The 25,791-nt window shown below is 27.2% G+C and overlaps 2 protein-coding genes and 1 non-coding gene across 3 annotated transcripts; 2 read left to right on the top strand and 1 right to left on the bottom strand.

Moving 5' to 3' along the window:
• Nucleotides 1-2,823: 2,823 nt before the first annotated feature.
• LOC115034356 lies at nt 2,824-3,015 on the top strand. Its single transcript, XR_003839721.1, has one exon. It is a non-coding gene; the product is annotated as a U2 spliceosomal RNA (small nuclear RNA).
• A 2,601-nt stretch (nt 3,016-5,616) lies between these two features.
• On the top strand, nt 5,617-7,396 carry LOC100167156 (ribosomal protein L36-like). The gene is made up of 4 exons (NM_001162784.2): nt 5,617-5,720; nt 5,900-6,044; nt 7,020-7,154; nt 7,245-7,396. The coding sequence occupies exons 2-4, from the start codon at nt 5,910-5,912 to the stop codon at nt 7,335-7,337; spliced, it is 363 nt and encodes a 120-aa protein (NP_001156256.1). The 5' UTR covers nt 5,617-5,720; nt 5,900-5,909; the 3' UTR covers nt 7,338-7,396.
• A 3,938-nt stretch (nt 7,397-11,334) lies between these two features.
• Nucleotides 11,335-25,530, bottom strand: LOC100163043 (cadherin-87A). The gene is made up of 29 exons (XM_003244066.4): nt 24,869-25,530; nt 23,874-24,073; nt 23,518-23,763; nt 22,644-22,778; nt 22,127-22,319; nt 21,913-22,025; nt 21,633-21,830; nt 21,411-21,569; nt 21,102-21,328; nt 20,170-20,437; nt 19,702-19,857; nt 19,213-19,626; nt 18,831-19,122; nt 18,370-18,582; nt 18,088-18,245; nt 17,322-17,591; nt 16,984-17,152; nt 16,704-16,912; nt 15,764-15,958; nt 15,490-15,664; nt 15,149-15,348; nt 14,951-15,050; nt 14,193-14,485; nt 13,819-14,130; nt 13,434-13,558; nt 13,241-13,345; nt 12,392-12,485; nt 12,176-12,322; nt 11,335-11,568 (listed from the first exon to the last, which is right to left on the bottom strand). Exons 1-29 carry the CDS (start codon nt 24,918-24,920, stop codon nt 11,470-11,472), a joined length of 5,517 nt encoding a protein of 1,838 aa, XP_003244114.1. The 5' UTR covers nt 24,921-25,530; the 3' UTR covers nt 11,335-11,469.
• Between the last annotated feature and the right edge of the window lie 261 nt (nt 25,531-25,791).

Genomic DNA, 25,791 nt, shown 5'->3' with positions numbered 1-25,791 from the left:
CAAATAAAGTGGAGTCGTAATAAAGACATTTTATAAATTAAGAAATAATAACATATTAAGTAGGTAATAAAGTAATGTTTATTTTATTTTTGATGGATGAGTACCTACATACATTTAAAATGCTTGAGTCGTACATAATATTAACATACTTACATGACGCATAGTTAAATAGGTAAATGTAAAATATATGCTTAGAAATAGCATAGGTATATTTTATTAATTTACTGAATCTGCCTATGAATTATGGATTACATTTATAATACCTAACCAATATTAATTTAAACTTTGGTGTGCGGGTAAAAGTGAATAAGCCAAAAGTCACTGCTTTACAGGAAACGAGAAAAACTCATTTTGCTATTGATTTTTCATTTCTTTGTTAAGATAAGATACCTATTGCCTACAGTACAAATATTATTTATTTATTGTTAATAAAAATGACGTTGTTTTGTAAAATTGATTTTTCGTTAACTTTTACCAGCTGTTTTTACAATAATGTAATAGTTTTTCTTATAAGAATTTAGAATTTTTAAAAGTGTGATAAAAATCTTAGATATTATTTGGAAATCATATGCAATCTTGTAAATACCGACGTTATAATATCCCTACCTATGGCAATCTATTTCAATTTAAAATCGTTTGTAGTAAGAATGTAAGAATGTGTCATAATATAATCAATGATAAAATATTGTATGCCACACAGCATTTAACATACCTATTATAGTACCCATACCTAACTAATATTTTAACATTTAAAATTGTCTCACGTCGGGCCACGGCTAAAATATAGTTGTGGGTACCTAGTGGATCAGGCACGGATCCAGAGCAAAGATCTGGGGGGGGGGGGGGAAACAATTTTTTCACAACACAAATACAATTATTATAATAAAATATTATACTTATTCTTAATTTAAAAGTTTTGTCATAATAGTAGATATCGTAATCAATATGATAAATAAATGATAGATTATTTAATATAAAAAGTAACAATGTGAAAAGAAGTTTAGATTTTGTTTATTTGTAATTTAATATTTTAATATATAATATTTATATTTATAAAAAAATATGTCTGAGCGGGAGGGCTATGCCCCTAGCCCCCCCTGGATCCATCACTGTAGTGGATACTGAAAAAGTAATGTGTATTTTGTATTTTATAGTTATTGCATTGTTCTAGTATCCTTAACAATAGTGTTTAGTAAATGTAAGTGTATTTTATTTTTATTTTTTTGAAAACATTCTTTTTCTTTTATTATTATTTATTTTCCATAGTTAAATTATTCATATATATTTTATGATTTGACCTAATGCATTTTTAATAGTAGGTACAGCACTAGTAGGTACCTACAACATGTTAACATAATATTTTTCCATCATATTGAATGAACCATCACTACAGTTTTACGTATTACATATTATTTATACCGTATACCCATAAATCATAATACAAATAACACATTTTTTGTGGAAAAGGTGCTAAAATTGAATAATTACTTCTTTTTTAGGATTTTATACCTAATATCTGGTCAGGATACTTCACCTAAAATGCTATATTGTGTTATATTTCACTCACACTAATAATATCATTTAAAAATAACACATAGTTAGTTAATATTTTTATAATACAATTTAATACATTTTCATTAGAATGTATTATGAAATTGTATTACTCTAAATTTTAGAGTCTAAAACACTAAAAACGGACTCTAAACACCTGTCTATATAACGGACAATTTAATGATACATTGAGTTCCGTTATACAGCAGAGAACAATAAATTCTGTTATCCATAAACTTAAAAGCAAATTTAATCAATCAAATTGATGGTAGGTGTAGGTACACGACATACGTGCATAAAATGAAGTACATAATTTTCGTACTTTTATTGAATAATTTCTTTATTTTAACTACATTAAATTATTATTTTAGTTACATTAAATTAAGTTAGAACAATGTAAATTCTATCTAAACTCGCTTTGCAATTATTTGCAATTAATTTGCAAAATTTAACATTGGTTTGGAGTCAATGTGACGTGTTGGTGGGGTTTACTTCATAAACGATAATAACAGACTACAGAGTTAAATAGATTATTCAGAACGTAGGTACAATTTGTACAAATTATTATATTCTGCGTTTGTAAGACAAATTATATTCGCGGTGTCTTATGCCTGTAATCCGTATAGTTATTAAATTTGTGTGTTACATAAGACATAGTCTAACATTTATTATAAATACATTTATCACATAAATTGACTATGCATACGGGTATTAGAGTTTTTTTGTTGTCTATTGATAAGGTTAAAAAAAATATTATTATTGTATTGAATGTTGTCATCACAAAAAACCGATGAAAATGTTATTTTAAACTTGAATAATATAACATTTTTGGATTAATTATTTCAAGTAGTATAAATATTATGACATAACAAAATATATTGTCAAGTTTTCTATGTGGTGTGTAATTTTTTTCTCAATATTTTATTAAAAAAATTGCATATTACAGACTTGTAAAAAATTTGATGTATAGCGTCCTGTTCTGTATGAATAAGTTGTTTGCATCTTACGACCGGTAGATGGCGCATACAGACCGATCAGTTTCTTATGCACTACAATGATCGCAATTTCCACTCGACAAAACACAAAAAATATACCAAATCACTATTAAAATCAATAAATTTCTATCTATTTGAAAGATAATTGTACTTTATGATGCTATTAGTAACCAAAAAAACTCTAATCACGCGTGAACTACTCATGGTTTGCTATGCGCCCCCATACATTACGCATGTGAGGGCTTCTATATAGTTTTCTGAATGCCAATGGTTGAACATCGCTTCTCGGCCTAATGGCTAAGATCAAGTGTAGTATCTGTTCTTATCAGCTTAACATCTGATACACCATCAATTCGGTGGTTCATATGTTAAACTAATTTTTAGACTTTGGTGGAGAATAGGGGCTTGCTCCTGCTCCACCGCGGGTTGGCCTGGAGTTGCACTACTTCCAGGATTCGACCCACATATTAGAAACCACAAACACAATTCTAAAAAACGACATTAGTCGGATATATAATGAGTATTTCTTTTTATTTAGAATTTTAATACATTATTATTTGTTACTTTAAATTGTAACTCAACTAACAACTTACATTACGTTGCATTTTCTAAGGAGTATCATTGGTTTGATATTTAAAATAAAAAGTAAAATGTATATTTTAAAGTACTTTATTTGGAATACTGTTTTTCTGAAGTATTCGATTATTTATTCCGAATAATTTTTAAAAATATACAACGAACATTTGTAGTCTTACACTCTTACTGCAAGTGCTGAAATTCGTAACATACCTACGAAATTGTAGCTATATAGTTCACGTTTAGCTTTATTATTTAAAAAATTGGAGTGAATCGATCTATTATGGAACTTGATGATAAAAGACATTACCTGCATTCTGCGTTTGTTATATGGGTTTTTTTTTACGATAATTCAGTTAATAATCTTTTTTCTATGATTCAGTTAGTAAGCGAGTTATGAGTATTTTTAATCTACGCAATATTATATATGCAAAACTTGCTAAACAATTTAACCATCGTAAAAATCACAGGTAATGTACTTACTATCAGTTTCCATTCTAGTTTTTATTTTTTAAACGAAGCTAAACGTGATCTGGTGTCTACTGAACGTAAATTTTCTATGTTAGTAGAGTTACGCCCCTGTAAGACGGAGATAACACAAAATGCCTGTGTGGCGTCCTCTACGACTCGTCTATACAGAATAGATAATATAATATAGGGGCATAATTCTAGTTCAGCAACCTATCGATTTTTAAATTTTTTTTTTTCAAAATGTGTGTTTTAGGGTGCTTTATAAGAATGTAAAAAAAAAGCCCGGGCAAACTTCGTTTTGAAGTTATTAATGAAAAACTTAAAAAACTGAATTTTTTCGTTGTGTGCATTTTTTTTTTTAAATAAATACTTAGAATAGAATATTTTAAAATTTTCTTTTTCAAAATGTGTGGTTTTTAACGCTTAATAGATTGGTGAAATCAAAACTTACCTATCATACTTACTTTTGAAGTTGTGCAAGTCGAGGGATATTTTCGATTTGCAGAGCGGAGCGACGGCGCCGAGGAGCGTAGCGACGAGTGCCGCAACACGCGTATAGGCATTGCCCATACCACACGCGTTTCTTTTTTAGTTTAATTTTCACATTTTTACATTTATATTGACTAATATACATTTGTTACCTACTTGAGGTGGTTTTGCATAACAAGTCGAGGGATATTTTCGATTTGCGGAGCGGAGCGATGGCGCCGAGGAGCGTAGCGACGAGTACCACAACACACGTATAAACATTGCCCATACCACACGCAAACATTTTAAATATTATTTTCAATGTTTACGTGCAAAAACTTCAAAAGTAAGTATGATAGGTAAGTTTTGATTTCACCAATCTATTGAGCGTTAAATCTATACCGTAGTTATCGATCAAATTTAAAGGTATGAATATAATGGTCTATTTATCTCATAAGACATAGGTAGGTAATATAATCCTCTATAAGGATTTTATTGATATTTAATTTTTATTTTAAACTTATTATAACTTATTACTTATTATACATACACTAAATCGTGATTATAAAGTTATAGGTAACTACAGATGACCTAAAAACGTATCAAAAATGACCATAAAAATATGCTTAAATGCCCCCAAAAAAAATATAAAAAATTACCTACAAACCAATATAAAAAATTTTCGTAAACAACATTTAATAAGCATTTAAATTTTAAGTTTAATTTACAGAAAAAAACTATATGAAGTAATTAAAAAGTAAAATATAAATAAAAAAATGTCAGTTTTCATTGTTTGTCAAACACTTAAAGTTCAAACCCATACCAATAATAAAAATACAATTATATTTTTGAACAAATTTTCTTTAAAATTTATAATTCGAGAAAACTACCCTACATTGTATGAAAACTACAAAAAAGGACCTAAATTATAGACAATCTATATGGAGCATGAAACAAATTTTTTGCATTTTATAAGATTAGGGGAAAAAATGCAAAAGTTATCAATTTCTTATCTCTAGTTATAACTATACACCTAAGATACATAATACAATTTTAAAATGCTCATAAATCTGAAATCACATTTAATTTAAGTTTAACTACCCACAATAACGTAGAGATGCAGTAGAAAATATAAAATTACATTTTAAATTTGATAGTAAAGAGGACAGAAACAATTTATTTGGATTACGCGAAAATAAAAAAAAATCATTTAACACTTAACGATTGTCAAAGGGTTAGGCATCGGACCTTGGACGACAATGGAAGTGTCGCCGTCATTTTGAACTTTTAAAACTGAATCTGAGATGAAACTACAGAATAGATTATTACTTAAATATAATATATATAATTATTATTATTATATACTAATGATAGATATTCTGTGATATTGGATTTCCTCCGCACACCCGATGATAACCACGGTTGTAGATAAATCTTAAACCGTGATGATAACCTAATGTTTATCAGCTGTTATCAATTCTGGTAAGCTGACGACCACATCAGCGGTATTCACCACGGGCCAATGGTATAACCTGAAAAGTCGTACTTTGTTGTTATTAATTATTAAGGATCTGTGATCCGTCTGGTGTCTACTAATATTTATATTTCTTTTTGTATTAACATCGTTTGCAGACTTTATCCATATACATCCGACTTAAGGTAAGGCTAATAATTAATTTAAATATCAAATCATAATCTCTATTCACCATTTCATTATATTTTTCTCTACATATTTACGTTTTTCATAAACGGACAATTTTACGTTGCTGTCATTCTTTCAGTTTTTAGTATTATTGTCGTTTGTGTTTATTGATCAATATTTTGAACTTTTATTACAGATTCTGAACAATGGCTCCTCGTTATGAGCTTGCGGTTGGTATGAGACGTGGTCACAAGACCACAAAAATCGAGAGGGTCGGTAAAGTCAGTGGTAAAGAACTGTCAGCCAAAAGCGAAAAGCTCAGACAAGCCCGCACTAAAGGTGTAAGTAACATAAGTATAATTATTACTGTAGGTATACTAAAATAGGTTAGTATTTTCTTTTTACCATCTTGACTACCTAGTTTAATAAGTATGTCCACGAATTCACATAATCAATGTTTAATTCACTTTTGTAATCGGTAAATGAAACTGGAACATGAACTTATGATAAATATCGATTCATTTTTTTTTTTATCAAGAAGTGTAATTAGTATACCTATTATGATACATTTGGCTGAACTACCTAATGTCTTGCAAATATTTGTTTGCGTAAAATTAACTGTAATCTGACTAAATTTAATACTTCTTAATTATACAGTGCAAATTAAAAATGTATAACAATACATCCTGTTTAAGATCAATTTTTACTAAACATATTATGTTTAAAATACCTAATATTGGTCTAAATTCTATATAAACTAAAAACAAGCCCCTTTAGCAAATAGTCTTGTTATTATCTATATTTCTAATTTCATACTTCATGCATTTGTTATGTTGAAATCTAATGGTTTAAAGAATAATCAGATAAGTAGTGCACTGATAAAAGTGTATAAATTAATTTGGCAATTTTTTGAATATTACACTACCTATTTTATAGAAGACAATGCTCTAACTTGGTAGTATTTACGTTATCAAAATATGAATGATTGATATTAGGAAAAATATCTGTAGAATCCATTCATCCATTAGTCAATACAGAATTCATCTTACCATTATACTAAATTAATTTGTTTCTGCTAACATCTCAAATTACAAAGCATAATAAGTAGCTAGGAATTACTTTATTTTAATCTTTTCCTTAAGACAAATTAATTTAATTATTTTATTTAATATTAACATGAAAAATAGGTAAATGCAATGTTGTAAATTTTTAACTTCCTTTATCCAAAGTAGAATATAATTTAATTTGAATTATACCTTATATTCAATTCATTGATAGCTTAAGCTGTATATTTAAATCTATTTTTATTTTCATAGCGTTTGACTAAGCACAACAAATTCATCAGAGATGTTGTAAGGGAAGTTATGGGTCATGCACCATTTGAAAAGAGAGCCATGGAATTGTTGAAGGTATCCAAAGACAAGCGTGCATTGAAATTCTTGAAACGACGAGTAAGCATATATTTCATCTATTTACCTACTTATTTAATTTTTTTTAATTTACTGAATATACTTAATATGCTTATTTTTTTTTTTTTTTAGTTGGGAACACACATTCGCGCCAAGAGGAAGCGTGAAGAACTCAGCAACATTTTATTGCAAATGAGAAAGGCACAAGCTACCCACACAAAATAATTTCAAAGCTTTATAATGTCTTTGTTTGATGTGTAATAAAAATGTTGACTGCTAAGAAATCTGCATTTTCGATGAATTCTTAATTTTGTTTTTAATTGTATTAAACACCATAATAACGTTAACAGAAGTTGTTAGTTAATGACGTGATTGTATGCAACGAATATATCTCAAGTATAGAATACATCTGTGAGTATACTCTTGCTACATTTTACTTGGTTATATTTATGTCAACTTCAGGGTGGGGACTATGAGTGCTTGGGCGCCCTTGTCGTCTAAGCCACAAATAAAATAAATTTCTATTCAAAATTATATAATCTAAAATAGAAAGGTATAACCATTTTTTTTTTAGATATGTGGATAATGTGTTTTATTTAATTTTTTTTTTTTTTGTTTCTATCATCACTACTTGGGACAGTACAACTGCTTTGATTTTCTTCAACAGTATCTCGATCGATAGGAATGTGAATCTAGTGGTTCATTCAGATAGTCAAAATTTAAGATTCCAATAGTACTTATTTTTTTTTTTATTTATTAAAAATTAAAATGTATCAACATATTGCATGTTACAACGAGTTAGTTATAAATAACAATAACAATTTAATTTAGAGTTATACAATATATATTATATAATATAATATATTGTGTGTGTGTGTTATGGAGTAGGAGTTATAGGGAGTGTTATTTTGTTTATTAAGGATGTTAAAACAGGAAGAAGGGGGTTAAATATAGATTTTAGTAAGTCTAGGAATTTGGTGATGATGTTTAGAGATTGATCGGGTGGTGAATAGAATTAAAAGCACCGGAAAAAACAAAATAAAAATGGGAATTTTTAGGCGAACTCAGTTTTCAACTAAATGTTGGTTTTTGGTGTAATTCGAACTGAATGTTTATATTAACATTTTCTATACACAACAATTCTAGTCTTTTTTCCTATCAATGTCCATAACATTTTAAATCTTGAATATTTAATGTATATGGTTACAATGGCAGTTAAAAATATTAAAAAAATACAGTCACATTTTTTTCTTATAAGCATTTAAAGTACAAAGGTTGACAAAATACGTATAAATCATAAAAATGTGCAAATTATTTTGAGTTGGAAATTCATAAAAAGTTTTATTTTTAAATTCCTCATAACTCATAAGTATGTACCTTCATTAAAAAAAAAAAACACTGGAAATTCAAATTAATTTTTTACACCATTCGATATTCTCTCGTTTTCCCATGTAAGCATGTAACAATTTTCTTATTTTGTTGAACTTCAAACAGAAATCACTGTAGATACTTGAAATTTACACCATATAACATCTTATAAATTTCCGTGATCGATAAATGTACAAAATATTTTGAGCTGTTCCGGACATTTAAAACTTTTACTTTTTTCTTTAACTGTCGATAAAATTTCATTTGTAGGGTCAAAAAGCGTGAAAGTTTAATACAATCTAGGCTCTTGCTATATTTTTACTATAGCAATTGAAAAGTTTTTAAAATACATTTAGGCACGATTCTTTTTAAGCATTTAAAGTTCAAATTATGGCAAAATTTATCAAATTTAAAATGAAAAATGTATAAAATACCTATTCAACTTTTATAGCTAAGGATTGAAAATTTAAAACAGTTCCATGTAAATAGGTAAATAAATTATTACTTTATACATAAAAATATCATCAAATATACTTCATATATTATAGCCTGATTGACCGTCTTCGCTCAGAATCGTTTTCCTTATACAATGATATTATATCATTGAATTCAAATTTAACACCATCTATTAAAGACTACAGTGATCCAATTGCTACCTACCTACTATACAGCAGAGAAACACCTACTTGCCCACCTTTTTTTCTTTAGTACCCCCTGTTAAAATCTGGATCCGTGCCTAGTCAATTTTATTCTAGTTGTTTTAAATTACAAATTTGTGTCAGTAATCAATACCGTCCCACAAGATATTATGTTTTTAAATCTGAATTGAAAAACTTTATAACAATTAAAATAATACCAATGTGAAATAATCAAAATCAAAATATCTCCAAAAAAGAAAATTGCAACAAATTTTTTTTCGTACTTCTCATTCAGAATACTCCACAGATTTATTGAAAATATATATTGAAACCCAAATATTTTCGAAAAGAATAGTCTTTAAACTAGTTTAATTTGATGGAATTTATAAAATATAGTTTGTAATTGTTTTGAGTATAAATATTATAACAATACAACTACATAATATACTTCGAGTACCTACTCTATACCAAAAAAACAATATTCTCCAGCATTTAGATTGGTGACGATGGTATATTTTTGGTTATGATAATACTATGTAACTACTGTTTTTAATTCCAAAGGTACGTGTCAACAATTATCACGGTTTTCATTCTGAAAAAATATTCGGATTGTCCGTAATATATACAAGGGAACGATCGATCCACATTTTTAATTTTTGTAATAAAAATTGTAAAAAATTCAAAAAAATTTAGAATTTCCAACTTAAATATTTAATTAACTAAATACAATTTTAAAAATGTGCCTCGATCGATCCCTCGTACATATTGTGGAAAAAAAGAATATTTTGTCAGAATGCAAGTCGAGGTATTCGTTGCGACGTATTGTTGGAATTAGAATCGTATGTTTGAGTGAAAAATAAACGTTTTTTCATGATCACAATATTACATACTGACGAGTGTGTGCGAGAGCCCTCCATACCGCTACAATTGACCCGCATGGACGCCACACACACTAATAATCATTTACGGCTAAACATAGATCTCGGGTGGCGACGACGAGATTAAAAATTTCCTAAATGATTCTCCTTAAATCGATGCGCGGATTTTTATACAAGAAAAAAATTTAAATTGTGCAACATGGAAAAAATTCACAATTTAGTAGCTTATAAATTTACGACTAGAAAATTATTTGAAAAAAATTAAATAACTTAGTTATAATTATTTTTATCTACTTCATAAACAAAATTATTTTAATTTATAATTTAATATTAAAATGGATAATCACTTGGTGGCTACAAAATATTCTTTTATGCATTTTTTTTAAATTTTCTGTCAATATGCAATACATAATATTAATGATTTTTTTTCAAAATATGCAGAAACCATTAAATATGCAGTTATATGCAAAAAACCTCCATTAGTCATGAACTTATAGAATTTGTAAAGATTACTGACAAATATCCCAAAAATAAGTGATTGCATAAAAATCCGGTTATGATGCATTTTTATAATGAACAGTGCATTGCAACTTCATAACATTTTCTTTAAAAGTACCTATAATTAACATTTACCATACAACAGTTTAGATGAAATATTTTAATTAAAAAACCTTTTTTTTTTTTTTAAAAAAAATGTATTTAATAAAAATTATCAAAACATAGTAATCACATAGTAAAATGTATATAAAAATTATTTTAAAAAAATTGGTAATTCCAAATTAATGACAAAAAAATTTTAAAAAAATGAAACTTTATCTGCTAGTTTCGTTTTAAATACAGTACAAAACTATAAAAATACAAAAATAAGTTAAATTAGTTATAAATAAATAGTTTCACAGCATAAAACATAATTAATTTATATAACATTATATATATATTATAGTTAAATCTAGTTATTATTATTTATTAAAATAATTCGTTTTTTTAATACTGAAATATCACAATTAATAGACAAAAAAAATGCATACAATTACCTATTACTCATTTAACATAAATAATAATTGAATTATCACATTTTTTAGCATTTTAAACTAATATTACTCCAAATAATTTTAAATTACATTTAAATGCAATCTAATTATAAAAAATCAGAATCATCTATTGTGCACTTCATAATGGTGGCCCAACTAACAGATCTGATAATGCGCAATCATAATTGACTTAGTAAAATTATATAAATAAATTAATACATACATTTGATTTGTCTATTTTACGCGGCTATGTACTTTGTATATGTTTAAATATTCACTATGTATTATTACATTAAATAAATAAATATTAGCATAGATTAAATATGAACTATATTTAATCTAGGATACTAGTAACTAAAATATTAAAGAATTTTCTTCAACATTGTTAAATACATGTAAATATGTTAAAATATTTTATACATTTATAAATATTAATGTTATGTCATATATCAGAGTTGTTTATCAGCAGATTACTAGTATCCAAAGCAGAATCTGGGACTTGAAATGTAGATCCTTGAAACCCGAGTGAAGCTTCAAACAACTACAAATATTATTACATATTAAATAAAAGATTAGGTAATCGATGTAAAAATAAAAAGGTTTAATAAAGTGTTTTAAAAACAGTTATAATAGGTAATGTAATGGCTATTAAAAAAAAATCAATTTGTTATTTAATGATAATAGCATAAAAAAAAAACAAAGCACGAAATCCAAGGTAGGAAGGGGGAGAATGGTTGCAAATCAAACACACTATCCCTGTTTGAAAATATTTTAAATAATAATCACATGTACAGGGGGACACATGTACCAATCAGAAAGGAACGTCGGGACATGATCGACCAGGACCATTGGTTGAAAGCACATTTATTGTCACAGTATATTATTATAAATTAAATAACACTAGTGTTATGTAATGTATGATGTTATAAAGTTGAGTTTAACTCTATGAGTTGAGGACACTTTAGACCAAACTCTTTGTGAATTAAAAAGTGTGATATGAGACAACTGTCAAACACATAATAAGTAAATGCTTATCAATATACGTCCTAAACTCTGGAAGAAATGATAAAAACACTGTAAACCAATCTATTTGAATTAGTCCTCATTCAATATTGTAAGTACTGAATATTAATATTTAAACATATTACTTGTTGACTATGAGAAGTGCCCCCATCAGGAGGCAACGGTAAGACAGATCCTCCCAAAGTAGCATATTCGCCAGGCGTCATTGTCAATAAAGTATTTATAGAGCCACGGCGAGAAGGACGCCGTATTGTTGCATAAGTATTATCTCCCTACAATAATATTTATAATGATTAATAACATTAAACAATGTTGGATAACAAAAAAAAAGTCTAATATACCACAATATTATCTTGGCTTATCGGCATTTCTTTATTTTCTAGATCACAAAAAACTTGCATAGTTAATTCTTGTTCTTCATATAACTTTAATTTTCTGAAATAATATCAATAAATAAACTAGTTAATAACGGTAGTTATGCATTAAATTTAGATACTGAGCTGAGGTTTCACAGTATTATATTTCTTTTTCTTTAACGCTTTTTAGTTTAAAAACATATCAAAGAATTGCGTTCAGCACCTCTAAAATATTAATCGAACACCAAATGTACAGGTTAAACGTTACTTAGTACACCCTGATTAAATAATATGGGAAATAATATTTTTAATAAAATGCTACACAGGAATTTTTTGTCTCTGTCTTATAAGTGCGTAACATATCAAATGTACGCTTAGCAGATCACGTTTAGCTCCTTCAGCTTAAAAATTAGAGTGAATCGACCAAAAAAGAACATTAGCTGTGGTTTTATGTGGTTTTTTATGACAATTACATTTTTTAGCAAGCTTTGAGTGTACCTATATAAAAAATTATAAAATATAAATTAAAAATACCCACATAAAAACATAGATAATGTTCTTGTTATCAAATTGGCTATGTTACGCTCTTGTAAGAGAGAAGAACTGAGACAATAAATGCCTGCATAACGTCACTGAATAGATAAATGGTAATGTCCTTCAAAATAAAACTGTATTAAATGACTTTTTAATTGTAATACTTTATTATTGCTTTCAAGCTTGAGATAGGTACCTGCCTACTTATCAAATTCTTATATTTCTCTTTTTTTATTTATAGACTTATTGTATTTAATTGAAAATATAATAAATTATTATTTTTAATCAATACTATCTTACTGTTCAATCCAAAGAGGATTTTCGGTAGTACTGAGATCATCAATCACAGCTTTTTTTATCAATATATCATTCTTTATTGAATTATTGTCCAAATCCGAAAACATCCTGATGAAATATATATATATATATAATTACAATTAATTATTATAATGATATGCTTAATGTTATAAAATAATTTTTGAAATTGATTTACCAATGTCTGAAGCAGCAACAAATTATTAATACACCAATACATCCAACAGTCAATACCACTAATAAAGCTACCAAAGCAGCTATAGTAGGTTCAAATGATTCATTTTGGGTAACGACCAAGGCAGGCTACAACAAAATAAATATTTCATAATTTTAATAAAATGTATTATGAGGTTTAAGATATCAATCACTACTATTTTAAGTTAAGATTTATATAGTAATTATTAATGAATTAAATGGATTAAATGGATTAAATGAAATTCTTTAATGATTATTAAAACATTTTTTTATTAAGAAAATTGTGATTGCAAAATTAAAATATTCAACCCAATTTATGCACTGATTAATAATAAAGGTTAGCTGTATACAACATATTTCATACATACCACAACATTTTCAATAGCAAAATTATGATAATAGTCTTTTAAATAGTCATATTTATCATCAATGATAGTTAGGACTTCCCAACTAGACATTATATCATTTCTTGTTGGATCAACTAAGTGTAGATACACATCACTCCAATCCGGTTGAATATAACCATACTGGTTAACATGGTAACGAACATCGTCCAATACAACAATCATATTAGTCACATTTGCTAAACTAGAGAGTATTTGTTCTCGACCTTCATTAACAGTTTGTGGGGCACGTGACACTATTAACTTTACTAATTGGTGGGTTTCATACACCCATACCTAAAAAATTGTAATTTCCATTTAAAATAGTCATTCAGATTTGATAAGTGTTGTTAAATTACAGTGGCTATTGTTGATGCAACTCTATGGGGAGGTGCGCTTTCTTTGGCAGCTATTTGTAAGTCAAAACGTCCTTGATTATACTCCGCTAAGAATGCAGCTGTAGAAATACGGCCGGATTGATCGATTGAAAAAGGATCTTTTAGTGAAGATGACCATGTCAAATTATTTAATCCCGGTCTAAATAATTGTGTATTCTCTATAGAGTAAACAACTGTACTGTTTTCTTCGTAGTCCAGATCAATTGATGTTACTTGAAGTACAACATCTCCAACTTTGGCCATAGTATTTACTCCTGAATATTAAACATTTTATATTTTATGTATCCTCATACATACATGTTTTGACTAATTAATTTAGTAAATGTTTAAATTTAATATGTTCAATAAAAATTGTTGATACACAGTAGAAGTTATTTAAACATGAATTAATGCATTTAAAATTTTAAAATAAAAATCCTTTTAGTAAACAAATTAACCAGATTTACATTAATGTTTATTATATTATTATAATGCAATGTAATATAGTTAATAAAAAATGTAAAAAATTGAACATAGTGAAAAGGATTCATTATTTTCTTATTGATGTCAAAGCTTAACCTTGTAAATCTATAACTTAAAAAAAAACTAAAATGTTTTGAAATTTAAATGAATACATTAAAAATAAAAATAACAACTTAAAGGAATGATGTTCAAATATTATGTTAATTATAACTCAATAAGTATTTGAGAACAATAAAGTAAAATCAACATTTACTAACCTGCATAATAATGACTAGTTTGAAATACTGGGGCATTGTCATTTTCATCTGTTACCAAAATTAATACTTTAGCCACACTATAATCCTCTTCTTCTGCAACCTGTTAAGAAAATAATAGAATGAATAGATTAATAATATTATTTAAATAATTAATAGATTTAATTATATAATTAAAATATAAGTACATAATATAGTTACATTTTTTTGTTGATAACTGATATCATTTGAAGCTTTGACAATAATTTGATATGAACTCTGTTTTTCTCGATCTAATGTATCGTTTGCATAAATAGTTCCATCAAGACGGTCAACAATAAATGGAACTGGTATATTTGATACTAAATAATAATAAATACGTGCATTTTCACCTTGATCTAAATCAGTTGCTTTAACTTGACCTAAAAAATATTTAAACAATACAACTTAATAATATTACCATTGATGAACCTATTAATGAACAACCATTGAGTTTATTTTAATATTTTAAAAGTTAACTTTTATATAATATTACATTTTTAATATCAATGTAAATATATTACCAATCTTGTATTGAGGTCTATTATTTTCTTTGATATAAAACGTATACAGTGGTTTATGATCATTGTATACAGGAAATCGAGGTATATTATCATTAACATCAATTAAATTGACTGTGAGAAGCTTCAAAGATTCATGCCATGTTGGTGATCCTTGATCACGTGCTACTAATACCAACTAAATAAATAAGTTTTATTATAAATGACAATTTTTTTTTAATTTAAGATAGAAGGAGATATATTAATTATAATTTGATAAATATTATGTATTATGTACTTGATAAGATGATTTAGTTTCATAATCAAGTAAAATTTGAGTTTTTATCTGTCCTGTTTCTGTATTTATAGTAAATGCATCAGTTTGTTGTGCATTTGAATTGGCAACTTTGAAAAAATAAGTCACCCTGCCATTTTCTCCAAAATCTTTATCTTCAGCACAAACTGTTAATATTGAAGTCCCAACACTAACATCCTTAAATTAACAATGACCATTTAAATTTTTTGAGAACAGTTTTAAATTATAATACTATACAATGTGTCCCGTGAAGAAGTGATCGACCAGTGCTGTATGATAGTTAGCTTAAGTTATGAAAAAAAACCCTTTAAAGGAGATTTCTAACTTTTTATTTTTTTAGTTATGGGCAATTTAACTTTTTTGAAAACAAAACCAAAACTACCACTCATTTGCTGATGTATATTCAAAACTTTTCAACTTTTTATCATAATTTGTTTTTTTATTTGAAAGCTATGTGTTGAGCTAAAAGTTACAACTAACATACACAATCAAACAAGGAATACACAAACTGTTTTTATAAAAATTAAAAATTAAAATTGGCAAAAATTAGTATTTTTAAAAGGAAATCGAATATAACTCCAAATCCAGGCAGTATTTACTTTTTATTTTATTCTAAAAAATTCTCCTTTTTTTAATTTAATAAAAATAATTTGAACATTTCTGGTTTGATTGTATATGTTAGTTGATAGCACAGTAACTTTAAAATAAAAATCAGAGGGTGTGAGGTAGGTTTGGTTTATTTAAAAAAAATTGAATAGCTCATAACTAAAAAAGTTAGACCCACCTTTTAAAAGGGTTTTTTTTCATAGCTTAAGGTATATACTATCTTAAGATTCCAGCCAGTCACTTCTTCTTAGGACACATTGTATAATCCAAGTGACCAAAAAATATATTTCAATGTTATATAATCAGATGAACTTACTTCTGGGATAGATAGTGTGGAATTATTGGTTGACGGATGAACAAATGTTGGTTGATTCTGATTAACATCTAATACAGTAATGTTAACATTTGCTTGATCCCGAAAGATACCATCAAAAACATCAACTTTGATCAAATATACACCTTTTTTACCATTTAAGGGCATAGCTGAATATAAAAATCCAGAGTCCTTATCAAGGGTAAATAAATCTAAAATCAATCCATAAAAAGGGTAATTAGTAATTACATTCATAAATATTGTTTATTACATTTCTACAAACCTTTATTTCCTGATATAATAGAGTATTTCAATTTTGAATTCAGATCTTTGTCAATTGCTTTCAATTGCATAAGAGGTGTTGTAGGAGTTGAGACAATAATAGACAATGAATAATCTTTTGGGTCGAATTGTGGTGGATTATCATTCACATCAATTAGTTTAATAAATAGCTAAGAATAAAATAATCAGCATAATATACATAATTTGTATTTATCAATTTTACTAGGTATTTAATGCCTAAAGTCAGAAGCAATTAGTAATGCAAACTGTGGGATCTATCATTAAAGAAGACTTTACCATATTTAATTGTTTTTATTAATTTACTATAAAATTATTTACCAATGCTACTGCAGTTTTTGTCAAACCAGGTGGAGCTTCATCTTTAGCTTGAATTGTTAACATAAATTCTGATGTAACTTCACGATCAAGAAAACTAGAATCATTAACTTTTACAATTCCTGTGTCTTGATCAATAATAAAACCATATTTATTGCCAATGATGGAGTAACGAACTAGTCCAAACAATCCTTTATCAGCATCAGTAGCGATTACAATTGTCACAAAAGTTCCAACTGGTGCATTTTCTTCTATTTCTGCTTTATACTCGGTCTGAAAAAGTAGTACATTAATTAAGTGAAAATATTTTTTACAATAAATAATTTAATTTATTTTGCTGTAGTATACTAATTATGAATTAGTAATCACTAACGTTTGAAAACTACATTATACTATAATTTAAATAAATTGAAAAAGTTATGGACTTGAACATTGCTTATAAAAGTCATAACAATTTATAATATATTTTGAAAACATAAGCAAACTATAGGGAGTTAAGATATAAATTAATGTATCTGAACTACGCAAACAAAATAATTAGAAAACTTGTAAGTTGTAAGTGCTATTGAAAATAAAATTATCTACAACAACTTATTTACTTATCATAACATTTCCTCAATTTCATAAATTATAGCCTGGAAATGATTAATACATTTATAATCTGAAGTAGTATAATATAAAAAAATTATGATCACAAATATTATCTTATATAAAGAATTAAGAAATTATTATTGAGTACAAATTCAAAATATATAATATAAAATAATACCTGATTAAAAACCGGAGTATTATCATTTATATTACTAATTTTTATAAATATAGTGGCAGTAGTTGAAAGTTGAGGATGACCAGTGTCATAAACAATTAAATTAATATTAATATTTTCAATGGTTTCAAAGTCAAGCTTTTGTTTAGTGAACAAAACTCCTGAAATAAAAATTACTTATATTATAACAAAATAGTGAAAATTATGACCATATTATAGACTAATGTCTAATATGATATTATACTTATATATTTTACAATTCTTTTATAATTAGATTTTATTTACCTGATGTCCGATTAACATCAATATATGGATTATTTGGTATAATATCATAGTAATCAATTCCCGAGTCATCAGTTGCAATAAATTTCTCAATAACAGTACCAATTGGCTGTTCTTCTGAACATGATACAGTATAATATGGATTTTCTTTAGTCCAAGGTGGCTTAAATACTGGAGGTGTATCGTTTATATCTATAATAGTCACCATTAGTGTTCCTAGAAAGAAATATGAAAATCATTCACACATCTATCATTAATGAAATATAACATACTGTTTCAAGCTTAAATGAATACTTAAAAAAAAGAAATAATGCAATAAAACATTTTAAAAAGCATAATACACAATTTTTTAGAACATTGATACTATTAGAACATAAAAAGAATTTGGACATTACTGAAAATTCAAGTTTTTTTTATATTTAATATTCTATATAACTTTTACAACATATAAAATATAAAATAACCTGTAGATTGCTGAACTTCTGGAGCTGATGTATCAGTGACTACGACTGATAGACTAACAATAGCTGCAATGTTTCTGTCAATATGTTTGGCTATTATAACATCACCATTAGATGCTCTAATTTTGAACCAATTTTTAATATCTACATTATTATCCAATTGATTTCCATTGCTGCTAACCCCAGTGATCTCTGAAGAATCCAAAGAGTAATTTAATGCATTTTCGTCACTAGTATCTGGATCATGAGCAATAAGGCGGTATATAACTGTACCAACAGGAACGTCTTCAGACACCTAAACATTTGTTCATAATATACAAATAAAGTTATTAAACTATTATCAAAATACTGTAGATCCAACAATAACATTAATTTAAATCCATACTTCTGTTCGCTGTATTGTTGGAGTGAATTCTGGACTCTTGTTATTCACATTTATTATATTTATAAATACTGTTGTACTTCCAGTTAATGCAGGTGTGCCTTTATCAATTGATAACGTTTTAATGGCATAATTTGAATGTTGATCAAAATCAAGTTTTGATGAAGTATAAATAAGTCCCGTAATATGGTCAATAGCAAAATGATTAAATGAACCTTCCTGTATGTGATATGTAAGATTTGCATTCATATCTAAATCCTCATCAATCGCCTCAACTCTAATAACACTAAAACCAATGGGTTCATTTTCATGAATAGAAACATTATAAGATTCCAACAAAAATTGTGGACTATTGTTATTGACATCTAACACAACAATATTCACAGTTGCTTCATCACTATAAACCCCATCACTTGCCTAGATTAAAAAAATTATCAACTTTTAGCTAACCAATTATGAATTCAATTACACATACACAATATAAGTACTTACAATTATTAAGAGTGTTATATTATTTTTTGATCTTTGAAGTCCATTAGGAGATGAAATTAATATTTCTCCACTATTTTGATCTATTTTAAATAAATTTCTTTCATTTCCAGAAATGATTGAATATATGATTGACGATGATTTATCTGCATCAATTGCCTGTAAACAAATTATTTCGATTAATTAATTTTTAGAAACTGCAAGCGTGTTTCAGTCTTACAAATGTATAACATAGCAAATTCTGAATAATCCATTTAACTCTGTTATGGTTAATACACTAAAGTGAATTAACCTATTTTCAAATTTATTAATATCAACTAGTGAATTTCATAGCATTATTTTAAAGTTAACATAAAAGAAAAAACTTTGACTATTGCATTATAATATTATTAATTAATTTAATCCCCTAATTTATTTAGATTAATGGGAAAAAAAATTGTATATAAATACATTACTTATTGTTTAGCTTACTTGAACAATAAGAGGAGGTTCAAATGTTGTAACTCCTTCATCGATGAGACTTGTATATGAGTGTTGAATGAAAATTGGTGGATTATCATTACTATCAGTTACCATAACCATTATTGTTACTGAATTTGACTGTCCGTTACCATTATCATCAGTTGCTATATAAGTTAAGTAATAATTTGATTGTGTTTCATAATCTAGACATGGTGCTTTTCCGACATTTGAACAAAGTGCAACAGATATTATACCAGTGTTCTTGTCTACATTAAACCTAAAATAAACACGGTTTATAATAAGAAATTTAAAAAAAATACTTTTATTGTAGTATAGTAACTCTATAAGTCTTAAGAGGACACTACCCTTACATTTGTTGTCTCCGTCTTACACACGCACGATATATCAAATTTTTGTTCAATAGTTTCAATAGTGTGCTGTTAGTTTTGATACTAGAGTAAATTGACCTATTATAAAATTACTATGTGAAATATCAAAAATTAAAAATGCCCATATCTCGCTTGAAAATTAAAATATCAAATAAAAGCCAACGCTTAAGCATAAATAATTTATTTTATTTTTTTATTTATTTAAAATACACGCCTGAGAGCATTTAGTACAGAATTATTAAATATTTGCAAAGTTTGATAAAAAAAAAATATGCATAAAATAATTGTCTAACTATAAATACAACAATATTAAGTAAATAGATTTGCACTTTGGCACTCATAATGTTATTATATAAAAAATTGATAGTTTTATAAAAGATCAATTCACTCTAATATCAAAGCTTAAAGCTTTAAACTAGTGAACGAAAATTTGGTTGCTGTGTGTAAGACGGAGACAACAAATGCATGAGTAGCATCCTCTTAAAATAGAAATGGTAAAAATTCTTTGAATAAAATTAATAGAAGATCCAAAATATTTCATAAAATATTTACTTATCAGCCGAAGGTCCACTTAATTTATAAACAATATTTGGATTACTATCTCTATCAGTTGCTTTAACTACTCCTATTATAGTTCCAGGTGTAGCTGTTTCATTTACTGTAAGAGTATAGGCGTTGTTGTCAAATTCTGGAGGGTTATCGTTAACATCCGTTACTTGAATTGTAAGTGTAGCTGTTGAAGTTAAATCATATTTTTCACTTGGTTCACTTGCTATTACCTATTTTATCATAAGAAACAAAATAGATTTATAAATTCTTGTATTGATATTTATTTAATTTATTAATATAAAATTCTATTACCAAAACAATAAACTTCCTCTGATTAGGATCTTCATAGTCTAATTTCACATTATTTGCTAATTTTATTCCGACATCTATTGAACCAATAGCTTTGGTTGGTTCTATAACAAACAATTTTGACTCATCATGCAACCGCAACGAAAATTCTGAATTTGCACCCTAGGGAAAAAAATGTATTGAAATACTTTAACGTTTAACAAATATTAGTAGGTATGTTCTTACTATATCCGAGTCCGTAACACTCATGTTTAGGTTGGGTAAAGGAGTTCCGGGAGCTATATTCTCAGGTATTAATATAAAATAGTCACGTTTATTAAAAACTGGTGGTTCATCATTAACATCTTGAACAGTTATTGTAATAATAGCAGTGGATGAACTTAATTTGTCATCTAAAGCTGAGCCATTAAAGACTTCTCTGGCCTAAATAAAAAACATTAATTAATTTAAAACCTTGTTTATGTATAGTGATAAATAATGTATTATTCATATGACGTATACTTACTCGAACCGTTAATGTAATAATACCATTATTATTAGATAGAGTTTCTCGGTCTATTGGCTTTGCAGTACTTAAATTACCAGATAAACCATCTAAAGAAAAATAATCCATAGGATCTGCAAATAAACAATTTGTTATTATTTTAAACATTAATTAGACAAGATTATGTCCAAGGTAGAATTAGTTCTAGATTAAAAGTATAATTTAGTTTATTTACTTTGTATTAAGTCATAAACAATACTTCTTGGATCTCCTCTATCACCATCTTTTGCATTTACTGTTAAAATATGAGTTCCTACTGATATATCTTCACTAATGACAGTAGTTAAAGATCCATGAAAAATAGGAGGCATGTTTTGAATATCTTTAACATGTATATCTAAATTTATTTTGGTTTCATGTACACCATCCTAAGAATTACAAAATGTATTATAAAGAAATATTAAAATTAAGTAACACAAAAATGAATACAGTATAGTATAATATAATATTATATATTACGTTATTTAACTTTTTATTAATTTAAATACTTGTTTTTATTTAAGTTCATACATAGGATACATTGAAATATATTTGATTAAGCAATAGTATACTGAACATAGTATATTGATTACAAAGAGATAAAAATGTCATAGTATTAACAAAACGTAAAACAAAAATGTAGTATTTTTGTTATAGCTAAAGCCTAAAATAACAAAAGCTCTATAACTTTTATATGATCAGTAATTACTTACAGTAGCAACTAGTAACAGTTTGTAAAACTGAGTATCTGAATACTGTATATCTCCATTTACAACTAAAACACCCAAATAGTAACTTTCACTGACATTCAAGGATTGTATTTTAAATTTCAAACATCCATCATCATTCTGAAAATTATATTGCAGATTAAATATCTTCATTTAAAATATTGATTAAGTAGATTTTTTTTATTAATTCAAATATGGGGTGTAATTTTTACATTCAAAAAAATTACCCAAAATATTGTGCCTAAATTATGATAACATGAGCATAAGTATTTAATCTTTATATTATGCTCATTTAAGCCAATTTTATGTCATTAAAAATAAAAATATATAGAATCACCACATCGTGTAATAAATTATCAATTTGTAAAGTTCATGTAGTTAATGGAAATTGTTGCTGCAGTTAGGATGACAATGTTGGAGTGTATGGGGATAGACACAATGGCGTATATACGTGAAGATATGGGGGTCATATACCCACGGGACCAAATTTTGTACACTATATTGACAGTGAAATTTACAACCACAAAAATTATGAAAATATGTACAAGTTTGGGTAAATTATGTGATTGTCAGAATTGTTGAAAAACTATAAAAAAAAATAATGGTGTTTGCTCGGAAGTGATGTCTTTGCATTTGTGTTACAGAGCAGTGTCCCATCCTACCTCTTCAGTGATTAAGTAAGATTCGATTAATTTGCATTTTTTGAGTATTGTAGTGGCGGTTGAAAGAAACAAGCATCGTCAGTATGCTACAATGCTTGTACTTTGTACTTGCGACTTCTGCGAACCCCGTCAAAGTGTATCTTAGTCTGTGGTATTATTGGATCATATGTTATTATATTTATTTTAAAATAAATAACCTGGAAAATTGATTCACATCTAACTTCAAGTGGTTCCCCAACTTTGTCTAAATCTTCAACATGGATCCATTTAAATACTGTAGTGCCAATTTTTGATTCTTCACTCACCATACCTTCATAAGGGGTATGTACAAATATAGGTACATTATCATTTTCATCTAATATAATTACAGATATAGGAAGTCTAACAACATCAGCAGAGTTTTTCTGTTGAAGAGTTACAGTAAATTTTAATGTATCGCTTTCCTAAAACACAAAAATAAAGAATATTTTAAATAAATTACAGTTTTTATCTCTATCATGTCATTATGTATGTGTGTAAAATTTGTAACTCTCAATAAGTCAAAATAATCTACCTCATGATCTAAAGGTTTAGCAACAGTTACAACTCCTGTATTAGAATCAACAACTAAATGATCAGTTCCTTCTATACCATATAGTAGATCATTTTCATTTCCAAAAGAATCAACACCTTCAAGTTTGTAAATAGATTGACCAACTGGAATGTTTTCAGAAAGAGCTTCATTGTCCATATATTTATTGAATACTGGCAAATCTATAATATGTGTATTAACTATTAAGTAATCAAATAAATATATTATTACACAAATGTCAAAAGCCATATTATGTAACAAATAGGGGGGGGGGGGCTTTAAAAATATAATAACACATCCCATTTCCAATACCATTTGATATTTTGATTTTCAATTAATAAAATAGGAACTTTAGATGATCAGTTTAACCACTGAAATTGTTTAATAATTTCAACTGGTTTAATATAATCTGTGACCATATAAAGGTACAAATAACTGATATTCATAATCATAATTTTCATTTAAATGCAATAAAGTAATTTTCATAATTAATATGATAACACGCTTGTAGTCTATGGTATATCATTTACATTATAAGGTCATATTTATATTTGTATCTATATTTAAATAAATATACCTAATGAAAGATAATTTTTCAATTCTCTTGTACCCATTCAATGCGAATATAAAATGTTCATTTACACATTGTCATTATTTATTAATTTTATATTATTAGGTATCTGATGACCTAAAATATTAAGATTGTACTGTACAAGGAATCAATTAGAAATGAAGTAAAATCAAATAAGTGATACAAACTGCAGTTTAGTTTATAGATTATGAACTCAATTAAGTACAGATATCTCAAATAATTCTTAGTAGTTAATTTTTATAAAAGTAAATTTAATTATTTAATTTAAATGCAATTTGATTCACAGTTCACAAAATTAAAAGTTTAACTATTTAAATAATATGTATATCTATCCTAAAACTAATCTAAATATATAGGTAGGTTAATGAACATTCAAAAGTATTACCATCAGCATAGGAAGAAGATATAAGTAAAAAAGTCCATAATATGTGCTTCATTTTAATTGTAAAAAAACCACAGAGTAAATAAGTCAATATTGATTAAACTTAATTAAGTAGGCTAAAGTTTGAAACAAAAAAAATTGGTCGTCGAACATTTTAAAACCAATCGATTGGACAAAAGCTTGAATAAAATTAAAACGAAACCCAGTAAATTTTAACGTAGACCGGAAACGATAGATTAAATATAAATAAACACTGTGACTAGACGTATGTACTACACCGATGTCCAGTACTGCTGTACATCGAAATGAAACGACGATGTACACTCGGGTACATTATACCAATAGTTAAATAGTAACGAAAGACGATGATGATGCTGGACAACAAACAGTAATAGTAGTAACTAGTAGTAGTAATAATAATAATAATAATAATAATAATAATAATAATAATAGGAGAAAGAACAGGTTGAAATACACTTTGCTGCACTACGGTGCATACAGTGTGCACTATCGTGAATCGAGATATCGCCAGACGGCGTCTTATTGGTGACAAGATAGCGGCGTACAGGTGGTTAACCGCGGCGGGCTGACGAAGATCGTTCCTCATAAATTAATAACAGAAGACGCAGACCCGTATAAAGTTCAAAATAAACCTAGACGTTTTTAAATAGAATCGGATGGTCTATTTATAATTACCACAGCGCGTTTAAAAATACTGAGTGTTGGGCGCAAGTCCAAAGTACAGCAGCTCAAGTCCAAAGCTGCTGGTACAGTATGGTCCGACCATACGAATTGTTCCAACCGGTTGGACACACTGTGTTTTCGCGATAGCAGAATAGATAGCTCCATTCGTTCATTTGACATCTTTTATTTTTCTCTTCCTGCCAAAACGTAAGCAGTAATCACGGTCCCCGACCGCCCGCGAC

The sequence above is a fragment of the Acyrthosiphon pisum genome, chromosome A2 (assembly GCF_005508785.2).
Source record: "Acyrthosiphon pisum isolate AL4f chromosome A2, pea_aphid_22Mar2018_4r6ur, whole genome shotgun sequence".
Taxonomy (NCBI): domain Eukaryota; kingdom Metazoa; phylum Arthropoda; class Insecta; order Hemiptera; family Aphididae; genus Acyrthosiphon; species Acyrthosiphon pisum.
This window is presented reverse-complemented; position numbering and strand designations above follow the sequence as displayed.